A 21,956-nucleotide genomic window follows, 5' to 3' on the forward strand; every position below is an offset into this window, starting at 1 on the left:
ACCACAAAAGCAGCAGATGGCATGTTCTCAAGTGTGTCTTGATTCTGTAATAGTTGATTCTTGCAGAATTCTTGCACTATTAATCAAGCAAATAGTAGCACTGGACTGATTAGGTTGGCAAAACAATTGTCATTTTTGACAGGTGAAAATATGACAGCAATAGTATTTGATAGAGTAAAGATTTTAGTGCACATGTATAAATGTATTATTGACTTCCTTGTAGCTAAACAATGAACGGGTTTTGGGTAAAACGCTCTGGCCCCTTTAAGAAACCCGGACCGTTTCTATGGTTACTACTTGTACACAAAGAGCTGGCGGCTGAAACTGGGGAGAAATGTGCTACTTTCACACCTTGCCAGGTTTGTGAACCACACAATAAAGGATTTACGGATGAATTATAGATGAATCATGTGTGTTTTGTCGTTGACTTAATTAGGCTACTATACCTCACAACTGTTTGGCCCAACAGACTGCAACCATGCTTGAGGAATCTGAGCCAAGACCCCAAACAGGGTTAGACCCGTCCATGAACCGTCATCGACCTGCATCAGAAAAAACACAGGTTAGCACTAACTAACGATTTTGTCATGCCAGTTTGATTCTTACAGTTGCTAGGCTTTTTTTTTTACCCTTATTTTATCTGGTAAGTTGACTGAGAACAAATGTTAATTTACAGCAACAAACCGGGAAATAGTTACAGGGGAGAGGAATGAGTCAATTGGACGCTGGGGATGATTAGGTGGCCGTGATGGTATGAGGACCAGATTGGGAATTTAGCCAGGACACCAGGGTTATACACCCCTACTATTACGATAAGTGGCATGCGATTTTTAAAGACCACAGAGAGTCAAGACACCTGTTTAAGGTTCCATCTGAAAGACAGCCACCCTACACAGCACCCTAACACCCTGCCCTCGGGCATTGGGATATTTTTTGGGGCCCAGAGGAAATAGTGCCTCCAACACCACTTCCAGCAGCATCTGGTCTCCTGTACAGCGACCGACCAGGACCAACCCTGCTTAGCTTCAGAGGCAAGCCAGCAGTGGGATGCAGGGTGGTCTGCTGCTGGCTAATTAGTAGGCTTAACTATGTGGTAATGTCAGTGTGTTTCATTTAAGAAGAGTCATTGACTATTGTTATAGGCCTAAGTCTAATGCTACGCTATATTTTCCAATAGGACATTTCACATTTATTGGCAAGCATCTTCAAGGATCTCTACACAACAGAGATTATTGGGAAAGACACAGTTGCCATTCTCACCAAGACAAGAAGGGGAGGCAACAACTACCATGACAAATATGTGGAGGATCTTCAACAGGTAGCTACCCATTCAACAACTACAAAACATAGCTAGCTAGCTATGTGCCCTCACTGCCCTGTGCAAACTATGTGTGTGTCTGTGTGTGTGTGTGTGTGTGTGTGTGTCTGTGTGTGTGTGTGTGTGTGTGTGTGTGTGTGTGTGTGTGTGTGTGTGTGTGTGTGTGTGTGTGTGAAACCTTCATCAGTTTCATTTACAGACAGAAAATGAAGGAGGCTTTAATATCGAAGATAATTTAAATAAAATACGTGTTTATATGCTTCAAGATTGCCTTTTTGGGTCAGGTTTTTTGCAACTCATTTACCAATCACATCATGTTTTGTGTCTTATCCAATTGTGATAGGCCACTGAACTGTTAGGAGTTCATTTTGAAATACATACGGTACGCAAAGCCTCCTTCAGTTTGTTCTCTATAAAACTCAGATGGCTACGGGTCAATTTATTATTATATATTATTATGAAGAAGCACTGTCGTCAAGAGAGATGCAGAATTTTCTCTTCACTTCAGTTTGCTCTTCAATCCATGCACCTTGGTTGGAGAGTGAGGTAGACTGTTCACGTCCCTTTGCACCTGTGAGGATCATGAGCATATAAGCACAGCGAAGTCTGATTCAGCTCTGTGACTGTTATGGTTGCAACAAAAAACCCTAGTCTTGGTGCGACTCTATGCCGGAGCTAGGCCTACATTATTATTTTTTACTGCGAATTTGTGGGTCAAATGTAATAATTTTATTAACCATGTTGCGGGCCGCTATTATTTGTTTAATGACAACCAACCTTGTTAACCATGTTACCCAGATGGACAACAACCTGGTAACTTGCCCAGTGTGGTGGCACTGGGCAAGTTATTGGATATCTATTCCAGGTGATGTGAAAGGTAGGATTCATAGGCCTCTTCATTTAATGTTAGGGTTAGACATTAGGGTTAGACATTAGGGTTAGACATTAGACATTAGAGTTAGACATTATGGTTAGACATTAGGGTTAGGGTTAGACATTAGGGTTAGACATTAGGGTTAGGGTTAGACATTAGGGTTAGACATTATGGTTAGACATTAGGGTTAGACATTAGGGTTAGACATTAGGGTTAGGGTTAGACATTAGGGTTAGGGTTAGACATTAGGGTTAGACATTAGGATTAGGGTTAGACATTAGGGTTAGACATTAGGGTTAGACATTATGGTTAGGGTTAGACATTAGGGTTAGACATTAGGGTTAGGGTTAGACATTAGGATTAGGGTTAGACATTATGGTTAGACATTAGGGCTAGACATTAGGGTTAGGGTTAAACATTAGGGTTAGACATTATGGTTAGGGTTAGACATTAGGGTTAGACATTAGGGTTAGGGTTAGACATTAGGGTTAGGGTTAGACATTAGGGTTAGGGTTAGACATTAGGGTTAGACATTAGGGTTAGGGTTAAACATTAGGGTTAGACATTATGGTTAGGGTTAGACATTAGGGTTAGACATTAGGGTTAGGATTAGACATTATGGTTAGACATTAGGGTTAGACATTAGGGTTAGGGTTAAACATTAGGGTTAGACATTAGGGTTAGGATTAGACATTAGGGTTAGACATTAGGGTTAGGGTTAGACATTAGGGTTAGACATTAGGGTTAGACATTAGGGTTAGGGTTAGACATTAGGGTTAGGGTTAGACATTATGGTTAGACATTAGGGTTAGACATTAGGGTTAGACATTAGGGTTAGACATTAGGGTTAGGGTTAGACATTAGGGTTAGGGTTAGACATTAGGGTTAGACATTAGGGTTAGGGTTAGACATTAGGGTTAGGGTTAGACATTAGGGTTAGACATTAGGGTTAGACATTAGGGTTAGGGTTAAACATTAGGGTTAGACATTATGGTTAGGGTTAGACATTAGGATTAGGGTTAGACATTATGGTTAGACATTAGGGCTAGACATTAGGGTTAGACATTAGGGTTAGGGTTAGACATTAGGGTTAGGGTTAGACATTAGGGTTAGGGTTAGACATTAGGATTAGGGTTAGACATTAGGGTTAGACATTAGGGTTAGACATTATGGTTAGGGTTAGACATTATGGTTAGACATTAGGGTTAGACATTAGGGTTAGGGTTAGACATTAGGGTTAGGGTTAGACATTAGGGTTAGACATTAGGGTTAGACATTAGGGTTAGGGTTAGACATTAGGGTTAGGGTTAGACATTAGGTTTAGCCATTAGGGTTAGGATTAGACATTAGGGTTAGACATTAGGGTTAGGGTTAGACATTAGGGTTAGACATTAGGGTTAGACATTAGGGTTAGGGTTAGACATTAGGATTAGGGTTAGACATTAGGGTTAGGGCCAAACATTAGGGTTAGACATTAGGGTTAGGGCCAGACATTAGGGTTAGGGTTAAACATTAGGGTTAGGGCCAGACATTAGGGTTAGACATTAGGGTTAGACATTATGGTTAGGGTTAAACATTAGGGTTAGACATTAGGGTTAGACATTAGGGTTAGGGTTAAACATTAGGGTTAGACATTATGGTTAGGGTTAGACATTAGGGTTAGGGTTAGACATTAGGGTTAGACATTAGGGTTAGGGTTAAACATTAGGGTTAGACATTAGGGTTAGGGTTAGACATTAGGGTTAGACATTAGGGTTAGACATTAGGGTTAGGGTTAAACATTAGGGTTAGACATTAGGGTTAGACATTAGGGTTAGGGTTAGACATTAGGGTTAGACATTAGGGTTAGACATTAGGGTTAGGGTTAGACATTAGGGTTAGGGTTAGACATTAGGGTTAGACATTAGGGTTAGGGTTAGACATTAGGGTTAGGGTTAGACATTAGGGTTAGACATTAGGGTTAGGGTTAGACATTAGGGTTAGACATTAGGGTTAGACATTAGGGTTAGACATTAGGGTTAGACATTAGGGTTAGGGTTAGACATTAGGGTTAGGGTTAGACATTAATGTTAGGTTTTTTTATTTATTTTATTTTACCGTTATTTTACCAGGTAAGTTGACTGAGAACACGTTCTCATTTGCAGCAACGACCTGGGGAATAGTTACAGGGGAGAGGAGGGGGATGAATGAGCCAATTGTAAACTTGGGATTATTAGGTGACCATGATGGTTTGAGGGCCAGATTGGGAATTTAGCCAGGACACCGGGGTTAACACCCCTACTCTTACGATAAGTGCCATGGGATCTTTAATGACCTCAGAGAGTCAGGACACCCGTTTAACGTCCCATCCGAAAGACGGCACCCTACACACAGGGCAGTGTCCCCAATCACTGCCCTGGGGCATTGGGATATTTTATTAGACCAGAGGAAAGAGTGCCTCCTACTGGCCCTCCAACACCACTTCCAGCAGCATCTGGTCTCCCATCCAGGGACTGACCAGGACCAACCCTGCTTAGCTTCAGAAGCAAGCCAGCAGTGGTATGCAGGGTGGTATTAGACATTAGGGTTAGACATTAGGGTTAGACATTAGGGTTAGGGTTAGACATTAGGGTTAGGGTTAGACATTAGGGTTAGGGTTAGACATTAGGGTTAGGGTTAGACATTAGGGTTAGACATTAGGGTTAGGGTTAGACATTAGAGTTCGCTGTGTGGTTAATTAGACTATATGACTTTGTGGCTAGTGACCACTCTGCAGAGCTGCTTCCAGAACAAGATTCATGACAAGAAACGCTAACCTGCATTTGGCGCATCAGGCGTAACCACGCTAACCAGAAACGCTAACCTGCATTTGGCGCATCAGGCGTAACCACGCTAACCAGAAATGCTAACCTGCATTTGGCGCATCAGGCGTAACCACGCTAACCAGAAACGCTAACCTGCATTTGGCGCATCAGGCGTAACCACGCTAACCAGAAACGCTAACCTGCATTTGGCGCATCAGGCGTAACCACGCTAACCAGAAACGCTAACCTGCATTTGGCGCATCAGTGCAACCAATGAACATGTTAATTAAGGGAAATGAAATGAAAGGGAGATATCTAGTCAGTTGTCCAACTGAATGTATTCAACTGAAATGTGTCTTCTGCATTTAACCCAACCCCTCTGAATTAAGGTCCCTGTGTTTGTGTTTTTCTACATAACTTCTCAATGCTTGAGCCTCCAGGTCCATTCAGAGTACAGCCGTCGGATGTGTGATGCTGACATGTTGGAGAACCACATCATTCAGGCTCGGGTCCAGGCCACGGCCACAGAGAGCAGTGCCCACACCAAGGTGGTGGAGGAGGTGGGAGAGGCCTACCAACAGCTGGGTCTGCCTCCAGGTACACTGGTCTGGATCACTCTTTAATGCTGCTGTATCACTAGCCTCTAGGAGCTAGGGTATTACACACTGTACCGTGGGACGCCTTGTGAAGAGATCACTGCAAAAAGCCTTGTGTTTTGTGAAGAGATCACTGCAATACGCCTTGTGCTTTGTGAAGAGATCACTGCAATAAGCCTTGTGTTTTGTGAAGAGATCACTGCAATAAGCCTTGTGCTTTGTGAAGAGATCACTGCAATAAGCCTTGTGTTTTGTGAAGAGATCACTGCAATAAGCCTTGTGATTTGTGAAGAGATCACTGCAATACGCCTTGTGCTTTGTGACGAGATCACTGCAATAAGCCTTGTGCTTTGTGAAGAGATCACTGCAATACGCCTTGAACTTTGTGAAGAGATCACTGCACTAAGCCTTGTGAAGAGATCACTGCAAAAAGCCTTGTGTTTTGTGAAGAGACCACTGCAATAAGCCTTGTGTTTTGTGAAGAGATCACTGCAATAAGCCTTGTGTTTTGTGAAGAGATCACTGCAATAAGCCTTGTGTTTTGTGAAGAGATCACTGCAATATGCCTTGTGTTTTGTGAAGAGATCACTGCAATAAGCCTTGTGTTTTGTGAAGAGATCACTGCAATACGCCTTGTGTTTTGTGAAGAGATCACTGCAATACGCCTTGTGTTTTGTGAAGAGATCACTGCAATAAGCCTTGTGTTTTGTGAAGAGATCACTGCAATAAGCCTTGTGTTTTGTGAAGAGATCACTGCAATAAGCCTTGTGTTTTGTGAAGAGATCACTGCAATAAGCCTTGTGTTTTGTGAATAGATCACTGCAATAAGCCTTGTGAAGAGATCACTGCAATGCGCCTTGTGTTTTGTGAAGAGATCACTGCAATAAGCCTTGTGTTTTGTGAAGAGATCACTGCAATAAGCCTTGTGTTTTGTGAAGAGATCACTGCAATAAGCCTTGTGTTTTGTGAAGAGATCACTGCAATAAGCCTTGTGTTTTGTGAAGAGATCACTGCAATAAGCCTTGTGTTTTGTGAAGAGATCACTGCAATAAGCCTTGTGTTTTGTGAAGAGATCACTGCAATAAGCCTTGTGTTTTGTGAAGAGATCACTGCAATAAGCCTTGTGTTTTGTGAAGAGATCACTGCAATAAGCCTTGTGTTTTGTGAAGAGATCACTGCAAAAAGCATTGCCACCTAAAATAAGTGTGTGTTTGTTTCCTCAGTCAGGTGGACCTTCATGTGGTGTGTGTTTGTTTCCTCAGTCAGGTGGACCTTCATGTGGTGTGTGTTTGTTTCCTCAGTCAGGTGGACCTTCATGTGGTGTGTGTTTGTTTCCTCAGTCAGGTGGACCTTCATGTGGTGTGTGTTTGTTTCCTCAGTCAGGTGGACCTTCATGTGGTGTGTGTTTGTTTCCTCAGTCAGGTGGACCTTCATGTGGTGTGTGTTTGTTTCCTCAGTCAGGTGGACCTTCATGTGGTGTGTGTTTGTTTCCTCAGTCAGGTGGACCTTCATGTGGTGTGTGTTTGTTTCCTCAGTCAGGTGGACCTTCATGTGGTGTGTGTTTGTTTCCTCAGTCAGGTGGACCTTCATGTGGTGTGTGTTTGTTTCCTCAGTCAGGTGGACCTTCATGTGGTGTGTGTTTGTTTCCTCAGTCAGGTGGACCTTCATGTGGTGTGTGTTTGTTTCCTCAGTCAGGTGGACCTTCATGTGGTGTGTGTTTGTTTCCTCAGTCAGGTGGACCTTCATGTGGTGTGTGTTTGTTTCCTCAGTCAGGTGGACCTTCATGTGGTGTGTGTTTGTTTCCTCAGTCAGGTGGACCTTCATGTGGTGTGTGTTTGTTTCCTCAGTCAGGTGGACCTTCATGTGGTGTGTGTTTGTTTCCTCAGTCAGGTGGACCTTCATGTGGTGTGTGTTTGTTTCCTCAGTCAGGTGGACCTTCATGTGGTGTGTGTTTGTTTCCTCAGTCAGGTGGACCTTCATGTGGTGTGTGTTTGTTTCCTCAGTCAGGTGGACCTTCATGTGGTGTGTGTTTGTTTCCTCAGTCAGGTGGACCTTCATGTGGTGTGTGTTTGTTTCCTCAGTCAGGTGGACCTTCATGTGGTGTGTGTTTGTTTCCTCAGTCAGGTGGACCTTCATGTGGTGTGTGTTTGTTTCCTCAGTCAGGTGGACCTTCATGTGGTGTGTGTTTGTTTCCTCAGTCAGGTGGACCTTCATGTGGTGTGTGTTTGTTTCCTCAGTCAGGTGGACCTTCATGTGGTGTGTGTTTGTTTCCTCAGTCAGGTGGACCTTCATGTGGTGTGTGTTTGTTTCCTCAGTCAGGTGGACCTTCATGTGGTGTGTGTTTGTTTCCTCAGTCAGGTGGACCTTCATGTGGTGTGTGTTTGTTTCCTCAGTCAGGTGGACCTTCATGTGGTGTGTGTTTGTTTCCTCAGTCAGGTGGACCTTCATGTGGTGTGTGTTTGTTTCCTCAGTCAGGTGGACCTTCATGTGGTGTGTGTTTGTTTCCTCAGTCAGGTGGACCTTCATGTGGTGTGTGTTTGTTTCCTCAGTCAGGTGGACCTTCATGTGGTGTGTGTTTGTTTCCTCAGTCAGGTGGACCTTCATGTGGTGTGTTGACAACGGCCTTCTGAAGAGTAACAACCTGATCTGTCCAGAAGACTACATCACAGGACTGACCCCGCTCATCAAAGCCCCCAGAGGTATAGTAGTATGTCCCTCAAAGCCCCCAGAGGTATAGTAGTATGTCCCTCAAAGCCCCCAGAGGTATAGTAGTATGTCCATCAAAGCCCCCAGAGGTATAGTAGTATGTCCCTCCCCTCAAAGCCCCCAGAGGTATAGTAGTATGTCCCTCAAAGCCCCCAGAGGTATAGTAGTATGTCCCTCAAAGCCCCCAGAGGTATAGTAGTATGCCCCTCCCCTCAAAGCCCCCAGAGGTATAGTAGTATGTCCCTCAAAGCCCCCAGAGGTATAGTAGTATGCCCCTCAAAGCCCCCAGAGGTATAGTAGTATGCCCCTCAAAGCCCCCAGAGGTACAGTAGTATGTCCCTCAAAGCCCCCAGAGGTATAGTAGTATGCCCCTCCCCTCAAAGCCCCCAGAGGTATAGTAGTATGCCCCTCCCCTCAAAGCCCCCAGAGGTACAGTAGTATGCCCCTCAAAGCCCCCAGAGGTATAGTAGTATGCCCCTCAAAGCCCCCAGAGGTATAGTAGTATGTCCCTCAAAGCCCCCAGAGGTATAGTAGTATGTCCCTCCCCTCAAAGCCCCCAGAGGTACAGTAGTATGCCCCTCAAAGCCCCCAGAGGTATAGTAGTATGTCCCTCAAAGCCCCCAGAGGTATAGTAGTATGTCCCTCAAAGCCCCCAGAGGTATAGTAGTATGTCCCTCCCCTCAAAGCCCCCAGAGGTATAGTAGTATGTCCCTCAAAGCCCCCAGAGGTATAGTAGTATGCCCCTCAAAGCCCCCAGAGGTATAGTAGAATGCCCCTCCCCTCAAAGCCCCCAGAGGTATAGTAGTATGTCCCTCAAAGCCCCCAGAGGTACAGTAGTATGTCCCTCAAAGCCCCCAGAGGTATAGTAGTATGTCCCTCAAAGCCCCCAGAGGTATAGTAGTATGCCCCTCAAAGCCCCCAGAGGTATAGTAGTATGTCCCTCAAAGCCCCCAGAGGTATAGTAGTATGTCCCTCAAAGCCCCCAGAGGTACAGTAGTATGTCCCTCCCCTCAAAGCCCCCAGAGGTACAGTAGTATGCCCCTCAAAGCCCCCAGAGGTATAGTAGTATGTCCCTCCCCTCAAAGCCCCCAGAGGTACAGTAGTATGCCCCTCAAAGCCCCCAGAGGTATAGTAGTATGTCCCTCCCCTCAAAGCCCCCAGAGGTATAGTAGTATGTCCCTCCCCTCAAAGCCCCCAGAGGTATAGTAGTATGTCCCTCCCCTCAAAGCCCCCAGAGGTATAGTAGTATGTCCCTCAAAGCCCCCAGAGGTATAGTAGTATGTCCCTCAAAGCCCCCAGAGGTACAGTAGTATGCCCCTCAAAGCCCCCAGAGGTATAGTAGTATGTCCCTCCCCTCAAAGCCCCCAGAGGTATAGTAGTATGCCCCTCAAAGCCCCCAGAGGTATAGTAGTATGTCCCTCCCCTCAAAGCCCCCAGAGGTATAGTAGTATGTCCCTCAAAGCCCCCAGAGGTATAGTAGTATGTCCCTCCCCTCAAAGCCCCCAGAGGTACAGTAGTATGTCCCTCAAAGCCCCCAGAGGTATAGTAGTATGTCCCTCAAAGCCCCCAGAGGTACAGTAGTATGTCCCTCAAAGCCCCCAGAGGTATAGTAGTATGTCCCTCAAAGCCCCCAGAGTTATAGTAGTATGTCCCTCAAAGCCCCCAGAGGTATAGTAGTATGCCCCTCCCCTCATAGCCCCCAGAGGTACAGTAGTATGTCCCTCCCCTCAAAGCCCCCAGAGGTACAGTAGTATGTCCCTCCCCTCAAAGCCCCCAGAGGTATAGTAGTATGTCCCTCAAAGCCCCCAGAGGTACAGTAGTATGCCCCTCAAAGCCCCCAGAGGTACAGTAGTATGTCCCTCAAAGCCCCCAGAGGTATAGTAGTATGTCCCTCAAAGCCCCCAGAGGTATAGTAGTATGTCCCTCCCCTCAAAGCCCCCAGAGGTATAGTAGTATGTCCCTCCCCTCAAAGCCCCCAGAGGTATAGTAGTATGTCCCTCAAAGCCCCCAGAGGTACAGTAGTATGTCCCTCCCCTCAAAGCCCCCAGAGGTATAGTAGTATGTCCCTCAAAGCCCCTAGAGGTATAGTAGTATGTCCCTCAAAGCCCCTAGAGGTATAGTAGTATGTCCCTCAAAGCCCCCAGAGGTATAGTAGTATGTCCCTCAAAGCCCCCAGAGGTATAGTAGTATGTCCCTCCCCTCAAAGCCCCCAGAGGTACAGTAGTATGCTCATCAAAGCCCCCAGAGGTACAGTAGTATGTCCCTCCCCTCAAAGCCCCCAGAGGTACAGTAGTATGCCCCTCCCCTCAAAGCCCCCAGAGGTACAGTAGTATGTCCCTCCCCTCAAAGCCCCCAGAGGTACAGTAGTATGCCCCTCCCCTCAAAGCCCCCAGAGGTATAGTAGTATGTCCCTCCCCTCAAAGCCCCCAGAGGTATAGTAGTATGCTCATCAAAGCCCCCAGAGGTACAGTAGTATGTCCCTCAAAGCCCCCAGAGGTATAGTAGTATGTCCCTCAAAGCCCCCAGAGGTATAGTAGAATGCCCCTCCCCTCAAAGCCCCCAGAGGTACAGTAGTATGCCCCTCAAAGCCCCCCCAGAGGTATAGTAGTATGCCCCTCAAAGCCCCCAGAGGTATAGTAGTATGCCCCTCAAAGCCCCCAGAGGTATAGTAGTATGCCCCTCCCCTCAAAGCCCCCAGAGGTACAGTAGTATGCCCCTCAAAGCCCCCCCAGAGGTATAGTAGTATGCCCCTCAAAGCCCCCAGAGGTATAGTAGAATGCCCCTCCCCTCAAAGCCCCCAGAGGTATAGTAGTATGCCCCTCAAAGCCCCCAGAGGTATAGTAGAATGCCCCTCCCCTCAAAGCCCCCAGAGGTATAGTAGTATGCCCCTCCCCTCAAAGCCCCCAGGGGTACAGTAGTATGCCCCTCCCCTCAAAGCCCCCAGAGGTACAGTAGTATGCCCCTCCCCTCAAAGCCCCCAGAGGTACAGTAGTATGCCCCTCCCCTCAAAGCCCCCAGAGGTATAGTAGAATGCCCCTCCCCTCAAAGCCCCCAGAGGTATAGTAGTATGTCCCTCCCCTCAAAGCCCCCAGAGGTATAGTAGTATGTCCGTCAAAGCCCCCAGAGGTATAGTAGTATGTCCCTCAAAGCCCCCAGAGGTACAGTAGTATGTCCCTCAAAGCCCCCAGAGGTATAGTAGTATGTCCCTCAAAGCCCCCAGAGGTATAGTAGTATGTCCGTCAAAGCCCCCAGAGGTATAGTAGTATGCCCCTCAAAGCCCCCAGAGGTATAGTAGTATGTCCCTCAAAGCCCCCAGAGGTACAGTAGTATGTCCCTCAAAGCCCCCAGAGGTATAGTAGAATGCCCCTCCCCTCAAAGCCCCCAGAGGTATAGTAGTATGTCCCTCCCCTCAAAGCCCTCAGAGGTATAGTAGTATGTCCCTCGCCTCAAAGCCCCCAGAGGTATAGTAGAATGCCCCTCCCCTCAAAGCCCCCAGAGGTATAGTAGTATGTCCCTCAAAGCCCCCAGAGGTATAGTAGTATGTCCCTCAAAGCCCCCAGAGGTATAGTAGTATGCCCCTCCCCTCAAAGCCCCCAGAGGTACAGTAGTATGCCCCTCCCCTCAAAGCCCCCAGAGGTACAGTAGTATGTCCCTCCCCTCAAAGCCCCCAGAGGTACAGTAGTATGTCCCTCAAAGCCCCCAGAGGTATAGTAGTATGTCCCTCAAAGCCCCCAGAGGTATAGTAGTATGTCCCTCAAAGCCCCCAGAGGTACAGTAGTATGTCCCTCCCCTCAAAGCCCCCAGAGGTATAGTAGTATGTCCCTCCCCTCAAAGCCCCCAGAGGTATAGTAGTATGTCCCTCCCCTCAAAGCCCCCAGAGGTATAGTAGTATGCCCCTCCCCTCAAAGCCCCCAGAGGTATAGTAGTATGTCCCTCAAAGCCCCCAGAGGTACAGTAGTATGTCCCTCAAAGCCCCCAGAGGTATAGTAGTATGTCCCTCAAAGCCCCCAGAGGTACAGTAGTATGTCCCTCAAAGCCCCCAGAGGTATAGTAGTATGTCCCTCAAAGCCCCCAGAGGTATAGTAGTATGTCCCTCAAAGCCCCCAGAGGTATAGTAGTATGTCCCTCAAAGCCCCCAGAGGTACAGTAGTATGTCCGTCAAAGCCCCCAGAGGTATAGTAGTATGTCCCTCAAAGCCCCCAGAGGTATAGTAGTATGTCCCTCCCCTCAAAGCCCCCAGAGGTACAGTAGTATGTCCCTCAAAGCCCCCAGAGGTATAGTAGAATGCCCCTCCCCTCAAAGCCCCCAGAGGTATAGTAGTATGTCCCTCAAAGCCCCCAGAGGTACAGTAGTATGTCCCTCCCCTCATAGCCCCCAGAGGTACAGTAGTATGTCCCTCAAAGCCCCCAGAGGTATAGTAGTATGTCCCTCAAAGCCCCCAGAGGTATAGTAGAATGCCCCTCCCCTCAAAGCCCCCAGAGGTATAGTAGTATGCCCCTCCCCTCAAAGCCCCCAGGGGTACAGTAGTATGCCCCTCCCCTCAAAGCCCCCAGAGGTACAGTAGTATGCCCCTCCCCTCAAAGCCCCCAGAGGTACAGTAGTATGCCCCTCCCCTCAAAGCCCCCAGAGGTATAGGAGAATGCCCCTCCCCTCAAAGCCCCCAGAGGTATAGTAGTATGTCCCTCAAAGCCCCCAGAGGTATAGTAGTATGTCCCGCAAAGCCCCCAGAGGTACAGTAGTATGTCCCTCAAAGCCCCCAGAGGTATAGTAGTATGTCCCTCAAAGCCCCCAGTATAGTAGTATGTCCCTCCCCTCAAAGCCCCCAGAGGTATAGTAGTATGCCCCTCCCCTCAAAGCCCCCAGAGGTATAGTAGTATGCCCCTCAAAGCCCCCAGAGGTACAGTAGTATGTCCCTCAAAGCCCCCAGAGGTACAGTAGTATGTCCCTCAAAGCCCCCAGAGGTATAGTAGTATGTCCCTCAAAGCCCCCAGAGGTACAGTAGTATGTCCCTCCCCTCAAAGCCCCCAGAGGTATAGTAGTATGTCCCTCAAAGCCCCCAGAGGTACAGTAGTATGTCCCTCAAAGCCCCCAGAGGTATAGTAGTATGTCCCTCCCCTCAAAGCCCCCAGAGGTATAGTAGTATGTCCCTCAAAGCCCCCAGAGGTACAGTAGTATGTCCCTCCCCTCAAAGCCCCTAGAGGTATAGTAGTATGTCCCTCCCCTCAAAGCCCCCAGAGGTATAGTAGTATGTCCCTCCCCTCAAAGCCCCCAGAGGTACAGTAGTATGCTCATCAAAGCCCCCAGAGGTACAGTAGTATGTCCCTCCCCTCAAAGCCCCCAGAGGTATAGTAGTATGTCCCTCCCCTCAAAGCCCCCAGAGGTATAGTAGTATGCCCCTCAAAGCCCCCAGAGGTATAGTAGTATGTCCCTCAAAGCCCCCAGAGGTATAGTAGTATGTCCCTCAAAGCCCCCAGAGGTATAGTAGTATGCCCCTCCCCTCAAAGCCCCCAGAGGTACAGTAGTATGCCCCTCCCCTCAAAGCCCCCAGCGGTACAGTAGTATGTCCCGCTCATCAAAGCCCCCAGAGGTATAGTAGTATGCTCATCAAAGCCCCCAGAGGTATAGTAGTATGTCCCTCAAAGCCCCCAGAGGTATAGTAGTATGTCCCTCCCCTCAAAGCCCCCAGAGGTACAGTAGTATGTCCCGCTCATCAAAGCCCCCAGAGGTATAGTAGTATGCTCATCAAAGCCCCCAGAGGTACAGTAGTATGTCCCTCAAAGCCCCCAGAGGTATAGTAGTATGTCCCTCAAAGCCCCCAGAGGTATAGTAGTATGTCCCTCAAAGCCCCCAGAGGTATAGTAGAATGCCCCTCCCCTCAAAGCCCCCAGAGGTACAGTAGTATGCCCCTCAAAGCCACCCCAGAGGTATAGTAGTATGCCCCTCAAAGCCCCCAGAGGTATAGTAGAATGCCCCTCCCCTCAAAGCCCCCAGAGGTATAGTAGTATGCCCCTCAAAGCCCCCAGAGGTATAGTAGAATGCCCCTCCCCTCAAAGCCCCCAGAGGTATAGTAGTATGCCCCTCCCCTCAAAGCCCCCAGGGGTACAGTAGTATGCCCCTCCCCTCAAAGCCCCCAGAGGTACAGTAGTATGCCCCTCCCCTCAAAGCCCCCAGAGGTACAGTAGTATGCCCCTCCCCTCAAAGCCCCCAGAGGTATAGTAGAATGCCCCTCCCCTCAAAGCCCCCAGAGGTATAGTAGTATGTCCCTCCCCTCAAAGCCCCCAGAGGTATAGTAGTATGTCCCTCAAAGCCCCCAGAGGTACAGTAGTATGTCCCTCCCCTCAAAGCCCCCAGAGGTATAGTAGTATGTCCCTCCCCTCAAAGCCCCCAGAGGTATAGTAGTATGTCCCTCAAAGCCCCCAGAGGTACAGTAGTATGTCCCTCCCCTCAAAGCCCCCAGAGGTATAGTAGTATGTCCCTCGCCTCAAAGCCCCCAGAGGTATAGTAGAATGCCCCTCCCCTCAAAGCCCCCAGAGGTACAGTAGTATGTCCCTCAAAGCCCCCAGAGGTATAGTAGTATGTCCCTCAAAGCCCCCAGAGGTATAGTAGAATGCCCCTCCCCTCAAAGCCCCCAGAGGTATAGTAGTATGCCCCTCCCCTCAAAGCCCCCAGGGGTACAGTAGTATGCCCCTCCCCTCAAAGCCCCCAGAGGTACAGTAGTATGCCCCTCCCCTCAAAGCCCCCAGAGGTACAGTAGTATGCCCCTCCCCTCAAAGCCCCCAGAGGTATAGGAGAATGCCCCTCCCCTCAAAGCCCCCAGAGGTATAGTAGTATGTCCCTCAAAGCCCCCAGAGGTATAGTAGTATGTCCCGCAAAGCCCCCAGAGGTACAGTAGTATGTCCCTCAAAGCCCCCAGAGGTATAGTAGTATGTCCCTCAAAGCCCCCAGAGGTATAGTAGTATGCCCCTCAAAGCCCCCAGAGGTACAGTAGTATGTCCCTCAAAGCCCCCAGAGGTACAGTAGTATGTCCCTCAAAGCCCCCAGAGGTATAGTAGTATGTCCCTCCCCTCAAAGCCCCCAGAGGTATAGTAGTATGCCCCTCAAAGCCCCCAGAGGTATAGTAGTATGTCCCTCAAAGCCCCCAGAGGTACAGTAGTATGTCCCTCAAAGCCCCCAGAGGTATAGTAGTATGTCCCTCAAAGCCCCCAGAGGTACAGTAGTATGCCCCTCCCCTCAAAGCCCCCAGAGGTACAGTAGTATGCCCCTCAAAGCCCCCAGAGGTATAGTAGTATGTCCCTCCCCTCAAAGCCCCCAGAGGTATAGTAGTATGTCCCTCAAAGCCCCCAGAGGTATAGTAGTATGTCCCTCAAAGCCCCCAGAGGTACAGTAGTATGTCCCTCAAAGCCCCCAGAGGTATAGTAGTATGCCCCTCAAAGCCCCCAGAGGTATAGTAGTATGTTCCTCCCCTCAAAGCCCCCAGAGGTATAGTAGTATGTCCCTCAAAGCCCCCAGAGGTATAGTAGTATGTCCCTCAAAGCCCCCAGAGGTACAGTAGTATGTCCCTCAAAGCCCCCAGAGGTATAGTAGTATGCCCCTCAAAGCCCCCAGAGGTATAGTAGTATGTCCCTCCCCTCAAAGCCCCCAGAGGTATAGTAGTATGCTCATCAAAGCCCCCAGAGGTACAGTAGTATGTCCCTCCCCTCAAAGCCCCCAGAGGTATAGTAGTATGCCCCTCAAAGCCCCCAGAGGTATAGTAGTATGTCCCTCAAAGCCCCCAGAGGTATAGTAGTATGTCCCTCAAAGCCCCCAGAGGTACAGTAGTATGCCCCTCCCCTCAAAGCCCCCAGAGGTACAGTAGTATGCCCCTCCCCTCAAAGCCCCCAGAGGTACAGTAGTATGTCCCTCCCCTCAAAGCCCCCAGAGGTACAGTAGTATGTCCCGCTCATCAAAGCCCCCAGAGGTATAGTAGTATGCTCATCAAAGCCCCCAGAGGTACAGTAGTATGTCCCTCAAAGCCCCCAGAGGTATAGTAGTATGTCCCTCAAAGCCCCCAGAGGTATAGTAGTATGTCCCTCAAAGCCCCCAGAGGTATAGTAGAATGCCCCTCCCCTCAAAGCCCCCAGAGGTACAGTAGTATGCCCCTCAAAGCCCCCCCAGAGGTATAGTAGTATGCCCCTCAAAGCCCCCAGAGGTATAGTAGTATGCCCCTCAAAGCCCCCAGAGGTATAGTAGTATGCCCCTCCCCTCAAAGCCCCCAGAGGTACAGTAGTATGCCCCTCAAAGCCCCCCCAGAGGTATAGTAGTATGCCCCTCAAAGCCCCCAGAGGTATAGTAGAATGCCCCTCCCCTCAAAGCCCCCAGAGGTATAGTAGTATGCCCCTCAAAGCCCCCAGAGGTATAGTAGAATGCCCCTCCCCTCAAAGCCCCCAGAGGTATAGTAGTATGCCCCTCCCCTCAAAGCCCCCAGGGGTACAGTAGTATGCCCCTCCCCTCAAAGCCCCCAGAGGTACAGTAGTATGCCCCTCCCCTCAAAGCCCCCAGAGGTACAGTAGTATGCCCCTCCCCTCAAAGCCCCCAGAGGTATAGTAGAATGCCCCTCCCCTCAAAGCCCCCAGAGGTATAGTAGTATGTCCCTCCCCTCAAAGCCCCCAGAGGTATAGTAGTATGTCCGTCAAAGCCCCTAGAGGTATAGTAGTATGTCCCTCAAAGCCCCCAGAGGTACAGTAGTATGTCCCTCCCCTCAAAGCCCCCAGAGGTATAGTAGTATGTCCCTCCCCTCAAAGCCCCCAGAGGTATAGTAGTATGTCCCTCAAAGCCCCCAGAGGTACAGTAGTATGTCCCTCCCCTCAAAGCCCCCAGAGGTATAGTAGTATGTCCCTCGCCTCAAAGCCCCCAGAGGTATAGTAGAATGCCCCTCCCCTCAAAGCCCCCAGAGGTACAGTAGTATGTCCCTCAAAGCCCCCAGAGGTACAGTAGTATGTCCCTCAAAGCCCCCAGAGGTATAGTAGTATGTCCCTCAAAGCCCCCAGAGGTACAGTAGTATGTCCCTCAAAGCCCCCAGAGGTACAGTAGTATGCCCCTCAAAGCCCCCAGAGGTATAGTAGTATGCCCCTCAAAGCCCCCAGAGGTATAGTAGTATGTCCCTCAAAGCCCCCAGAGGTATAGTAGTATGTCCCTCAAAGCCCCCAGAGGTATAGTAGTATGTCCCTCCCCTCAAAGCCCCCAGAGGTATAGTAGTATGTCCCTCCCCTCAAAGCCCCCAGAGGTATAGTAGTATGTCCCTCAAAGCCCCCAGAGGTACAGTAGTATGTCCCTCAAAGCCCCCAGAGGTATAGTAGTATGTCCCTCAAAGCCCCCAGAGGTATAGTAGAATGCCCCTCCCCTCAAAGCCCCCAGAGGTATAGTAGTATGCCCCTCCCCTCAAAGCCCCCAGGGGTACAGTAGTATGCCCCTCCCCTCAAAGCCCCCAGAGGTACAGTAGTATGCCCCTCCCCTCAAAGCCCCCAGAGGTACAGTAGTATGCCCCTCCCCTCAAAGCCCCCAGAGGTATAGGAGAATGCCCCTCCCCTCAAAGCCCCCAGAGGTATAGTAGTATGTCCCTCAAAGCCCCCAGAGGTATAGTAGTATGTCCCGCAAAGCCCCCAGAGGTACAGTAGTATGTCCCTCAAAGCCCCCAGAGGTATAGTAGTATGTCCCTCAAAGCCCCCAGAGGTATAGTAGTATGCCCCTCAAAGCCCCCAGAGGTACAGTAGTATGTCCCTCAAAGCCCCCAGAGGTACAGTAGTATGTCCCTCAAAGCCCCCAGAGGTATAGTAGTATGTCCCTCCCCTCAAAGCCCCCAGAGGTATAGTAGTATGCCCCTCAAAGCCCCCAGAGGTATAGTAGTATGTCCCTCAAAGCCCCCAGAGGTACAGTAGTATGTCCCTCAAAGCCCCCAGAGGTATAGTAGTATGTCCCTCAAAGCCCCCAGAGGTACAGTAGTATGCCCCTCCCCTCAAAGCCCCCAGAGGTATAGTAGTATGCCCCTCCCCTCAAAGCCCCCAGAGGTATAGTAGTATGCACCTCCCCTCAAAGCCCCCAGAGGTATAGTAGTATGTCCCTCCCCTCAAAGCCCCCAGAGGTATAGTAGTATGTCCCTCAAAGCCCCCAGAGGTATAGTAGTATGTCCCTCAAAGCCCCCAGAGGTATAGTAGTATGTCCCTCAAAGCCCCCAGAGGTATAGTAGTATGTCCCTCCCCTCAAAGACCCCCGAGGTATAGTAGTATGCCCCTCCCCTCAAAGCCCCCAGAGGTATAGTAGTATGTCCCTCCCCTCAAAGCCCCCAGAGGTATAGTAGTATGTCCCTCAAAGCCCCCAGAGGTACAGTAGTATGTCCCTCCCCTCAAAGCCCCCAGAGGTATAGTAGTATGTCCCTCAAAGCCCCCAGAGGTATAGTAGTATGTCCCGCAAAGCCCCCAGAGGTACAGTAGTATGTCCCTCAAAGCCCCCAGAGGTATAGTAGTATGTCCCTCAAAGCCCCCAGAGGTATAGTAGTATGCCCCTCAAAGCCCCCAGAGGTACAGTAGTATGTCCCTCAAAGCCCCCAGAGGTACAGTAGTATGTCCCTCAAAGCCCCCAGAGGTATAGTAGTATGTCCCTCCCCTCAAAGCCCCCAGAGGTATAGTAGTATGCCCCTCAAAGCCCCCAGAGGTATAGTAGTATGTCCCTCAAAGCCCCCAGAGGTACAGTAGTATGTCCCTCAAAGCCCCCAGAGGTATAGTAGTATGTCCCTCAAAGCCCCCAGAGGTACAGTAGTATGCCCCTCCCCTCAAAGCCCCCAGAGGTATAGTAGTATGCCCCTCCCCTCAAAGCCCCCAGAGGTATAGTAGTATGCACCTCCCCTCAAAGCCCCCAGAGGTATAGTAGTATGTCCCTCCCCTCAAAGCCCCCAGAGGTATAGTAGTATGTCCCTCAAAGCCCCCAGAGGTATAGTAGTATGTCCCTCAAAGCCCCCAGAGGTATAGTAGTATGTCCCTCAAAGCCCCCAGAGGTATAGTAGTATGTCCCTCCCCTCAAAGACCCCCGAGGTATAGTAGTATGCCCCTCCCCTCAAAGCCCCCAGAGGTATAGTAGTATGTCCCTCCCCTCAAAGCCCCCAGAGGTATAGTAGTATGTCCCTCAAAGCCCCCAGAGGTACAGTAGTATGTCCCTCCCCTCAAAGCCCCCAGAGGTATAGTAGTATGTCCCTCAAAGCCCCCAGAGGTATAGTAGTATGTCCCTCAAAGCCCCCAGAGGTACAGTAGTATGTCCCTCCCCTCAAAGCCCCCAGAGGTATAGTAGTATGTCCCTCCCCTCAAAGCCCCCAGAGGTATAGTAGTATGCCCCTCAAAGCCCCCAGAGGTATAGTAGTATGTCCCTCCCCTCAAAGCCCCCAGAGGTACAGTAGTATGTCCCTCCCCTCAAAGCCCCCAGAGGTATAGTAGTATGTCCCTCCCCTCAAAGCCCCCAGAGGTACAGTAGTATGTCCCTCAAATCCCCCAGAGGTACAGTAGTATGTCCCTCCCCTCAAAGCCCCCAGAGGTATAGTAGTATGTCCCTCCCCTCAAAGCCCCCAGAGGTATAGTAGTATGTCCCTCAAAGCCCCCAGAGGTACAGTAGTATGTCCCTCAAATCCCCCAGAGGTACAGTAGTATGTCCCTCCCCTCAAAGCCCCCAGAGGTATAGTAGTATGTCCCTCAAAGCCCCCAGAGGTATAGTAGTATGTCCCTCAAAGCCCCCAGAGGTACAGTAGTATGTCCCTCAAAGCCCCCAGAGGTATAGTAGTATGTCCCTCAAGGCCCCCAGAGGTACAGTAGTATGTCCCTCAAAGCCCCCAGAGGTATAGTAGTATGTCCCTCCCCTCAAAGCCCCCAGAGGTATAGTAGTATGTCCCTCAAAGCCCCCGGAGGTACAGTAGTATGTCCCTCAAAGCCCCCAGAGGTACAGTAGTATGTCCCTCAAAGCCCCCAGAGGTATAGTAGTATGTCCCTCCCCTCAAATCCCCCAGAGGTATAGTAGTATGTCCCTCAAAGCCCCCGGAGGTATAGTAGTATGTCCCTCCCCTCAAAGCCCCCATAGGTACAGTAGTATGTCCCTCAAAGCCCCCAGAGGTATAGTAGAATGCCCCTCAAAGCCCCCAGAGGTACAGTAGTATGTCCCTCCCCTCAAAGCCCCCAGAGGTACAGTAGTATGTCCCTCCCCTCAAAGCCCCCAGAGGTATAGTAGTATGTCCCTCAAAGCTCCCAGAGGTACAGTAGTATGTCCCTTCCCTCAAAGCCCCCAGAGGTACAGTAGTATGTCCCTCAAAGCCCCCAGAGGTATAGTAGTATGTCCCTCCCCTCAAAGCCCCCAGAGGTATAGTAGTATGTCCCTCAAAGCCCCCAGAGGTACAGTAGTATGTCCCTCCCCTCAAAGCCCCCAGAGGTACAGTAGTATGCCCCTCCCCTCAAAGCCCCCAGAGGTATAGTAGTATGTCCCTCAAAGCCCCCAGAGGTATAGTAGTATGTCCCTCCCCTCAAAGCCCCCAGAGGTACAGTAGTATGCCCCTCCCCTCAAAGCCCCCAGAGGTATAGTAGTATGTCCCTCAAAGCCCCCAGAGGTACAGTAGTATGTCCCTCCCCTCAAAGCCCCCAGAGGTATAGTAGTATGTCCCTCAAAGCCCCCAGAGGTATAGTAGTATGCCCCTCAAAGCCCCCAGAGGTATAGTAGTATGTCCCTCAAAGCCCCCAGAGGTATAGTAGTATGTCCCTCAAAGCCCCCAGAGGTATAGTAGTATGCCCCTCAAAGCCCCCAGAGGTATAGTAGTATGTCCCTCAAAGCCACCAGAGGTATAGTAGTATGCCCCTCAAAGCCCCCAGAGGTATAGTAGTATGTCCCTCAAAGCCCCCAGAGGTATAGTAGTATGTCCCTCAAAGCCCCCAGAGGTACAGTAGTATGTCCCTCAAAGCCCCCAGAGGTATAGTAGTATGCCCCTCAAAGCCCCCAGAGGTATAGTAGTATGCCCCTCAAAGCCCCCAGAGGTATAGTAGTATGCCCCTCAAAGCCCCCAGAGGTACAGTAGTATGCCCCTCAAAGCCCCCAGAGGTATAGTAGTATGCCCCTCCCCTCAAAGCCCCCAGAGGTATAGTAGTATGCCCCTCCCCTCAAAGCCCCCAGAGGTATAGTAGTATGCCCCTCAAAGCCCCCAGAGGTATAGTAGTATGTCCCTGCCCTCAAAGCCCCTAGAGGTATAGTAGTATGTCCCTCCCCTCAAAGCCCCCAGAGGTACAGTAGTATGTCCCTGCCCTCAAAGCCCCTAGAGGTATAGTAGTATGTCCCTCCCCTCAAAGCCCCCAGAGGTATAGTAGTATGCTCATCAAAGCCCCCAGAGGTACAGTAGTATGTCCCTCCCCTCAAAGCCCCCAGAGGTATAGTAGTATGCCCCTCAAAGCCCCCAGAGGTATAGTAGTATGTCCCTCAAAGCCCCCAGAGGTATAGTAGTATGTCCCTCAAAGCCCCCAGAGGTACAGTAGTATGCCCCTCCCCTCAAAGCCCCCAGAGGTACAGTAGTATGCCCCTCCCCTCAAAGCCCCCAGAGGTACAGTAGTATGTCCCTCCCCTCAAAGCCCCCAGAGGTACAGTAGTATGCTCATCAAAGCCCCCAGAGGTACAGTAGTATGTCCCTC

The 21,956-nt window shown here is 49.9% G+C and overlaps 1 protein-coding gene across 1 annotated transcript in view; it reads left to right on the forward strand.

Moving 5' to 3' along the window:
- The first annotated feature begins 302 nt into the window (after window positions 1-302).
- dlec1 (DLEC1 cilia and flagella associated protein) overlaps window positions 303-21,956 on the forward strand; it is a 102,306-nt gene continuing 80,652 nt past the window's right edge. Inside the window, exons 1-5 of the mRNA XM_055882279.1 lie at window positions 303-359; window positions 470-562; window positions 1,178-1,318; window positions 5,416-5,572; window positions 8,160-8,270. Coding sequence (XP_055738254.1) covers window positions 479-562; window positions 1,178-1,318; window positions 5,416-5,572; window positions 8,160-8,270 — 493 coding nt within the window. The 5' untranslated portion in view covers window positions 303-359; window positions 470-478. The remainder of the gene's footprint in view (window positions 360-469; window positions 563-1,177; window positions 1,319-5,415; window positions 5,573-8,159; window positions 8,271-21,956) is intronic.

Source organism: Salvelinus fontinalis, chromosome 25 (assembly GCF_029448725.1).
Source record: "Salvelinus fontinalis isolate EN_2023a chromosome 25, ASM2944872v1, whole genome shotgun sequence".
Classification (NCBI taxonomy): domain Eukaryota; kingdom Metazoa; phylum Chordata; class Actinopteri; order Salmoniformes; family Salmonidae; genus Salvelinus; species Salvelinus fontinalis.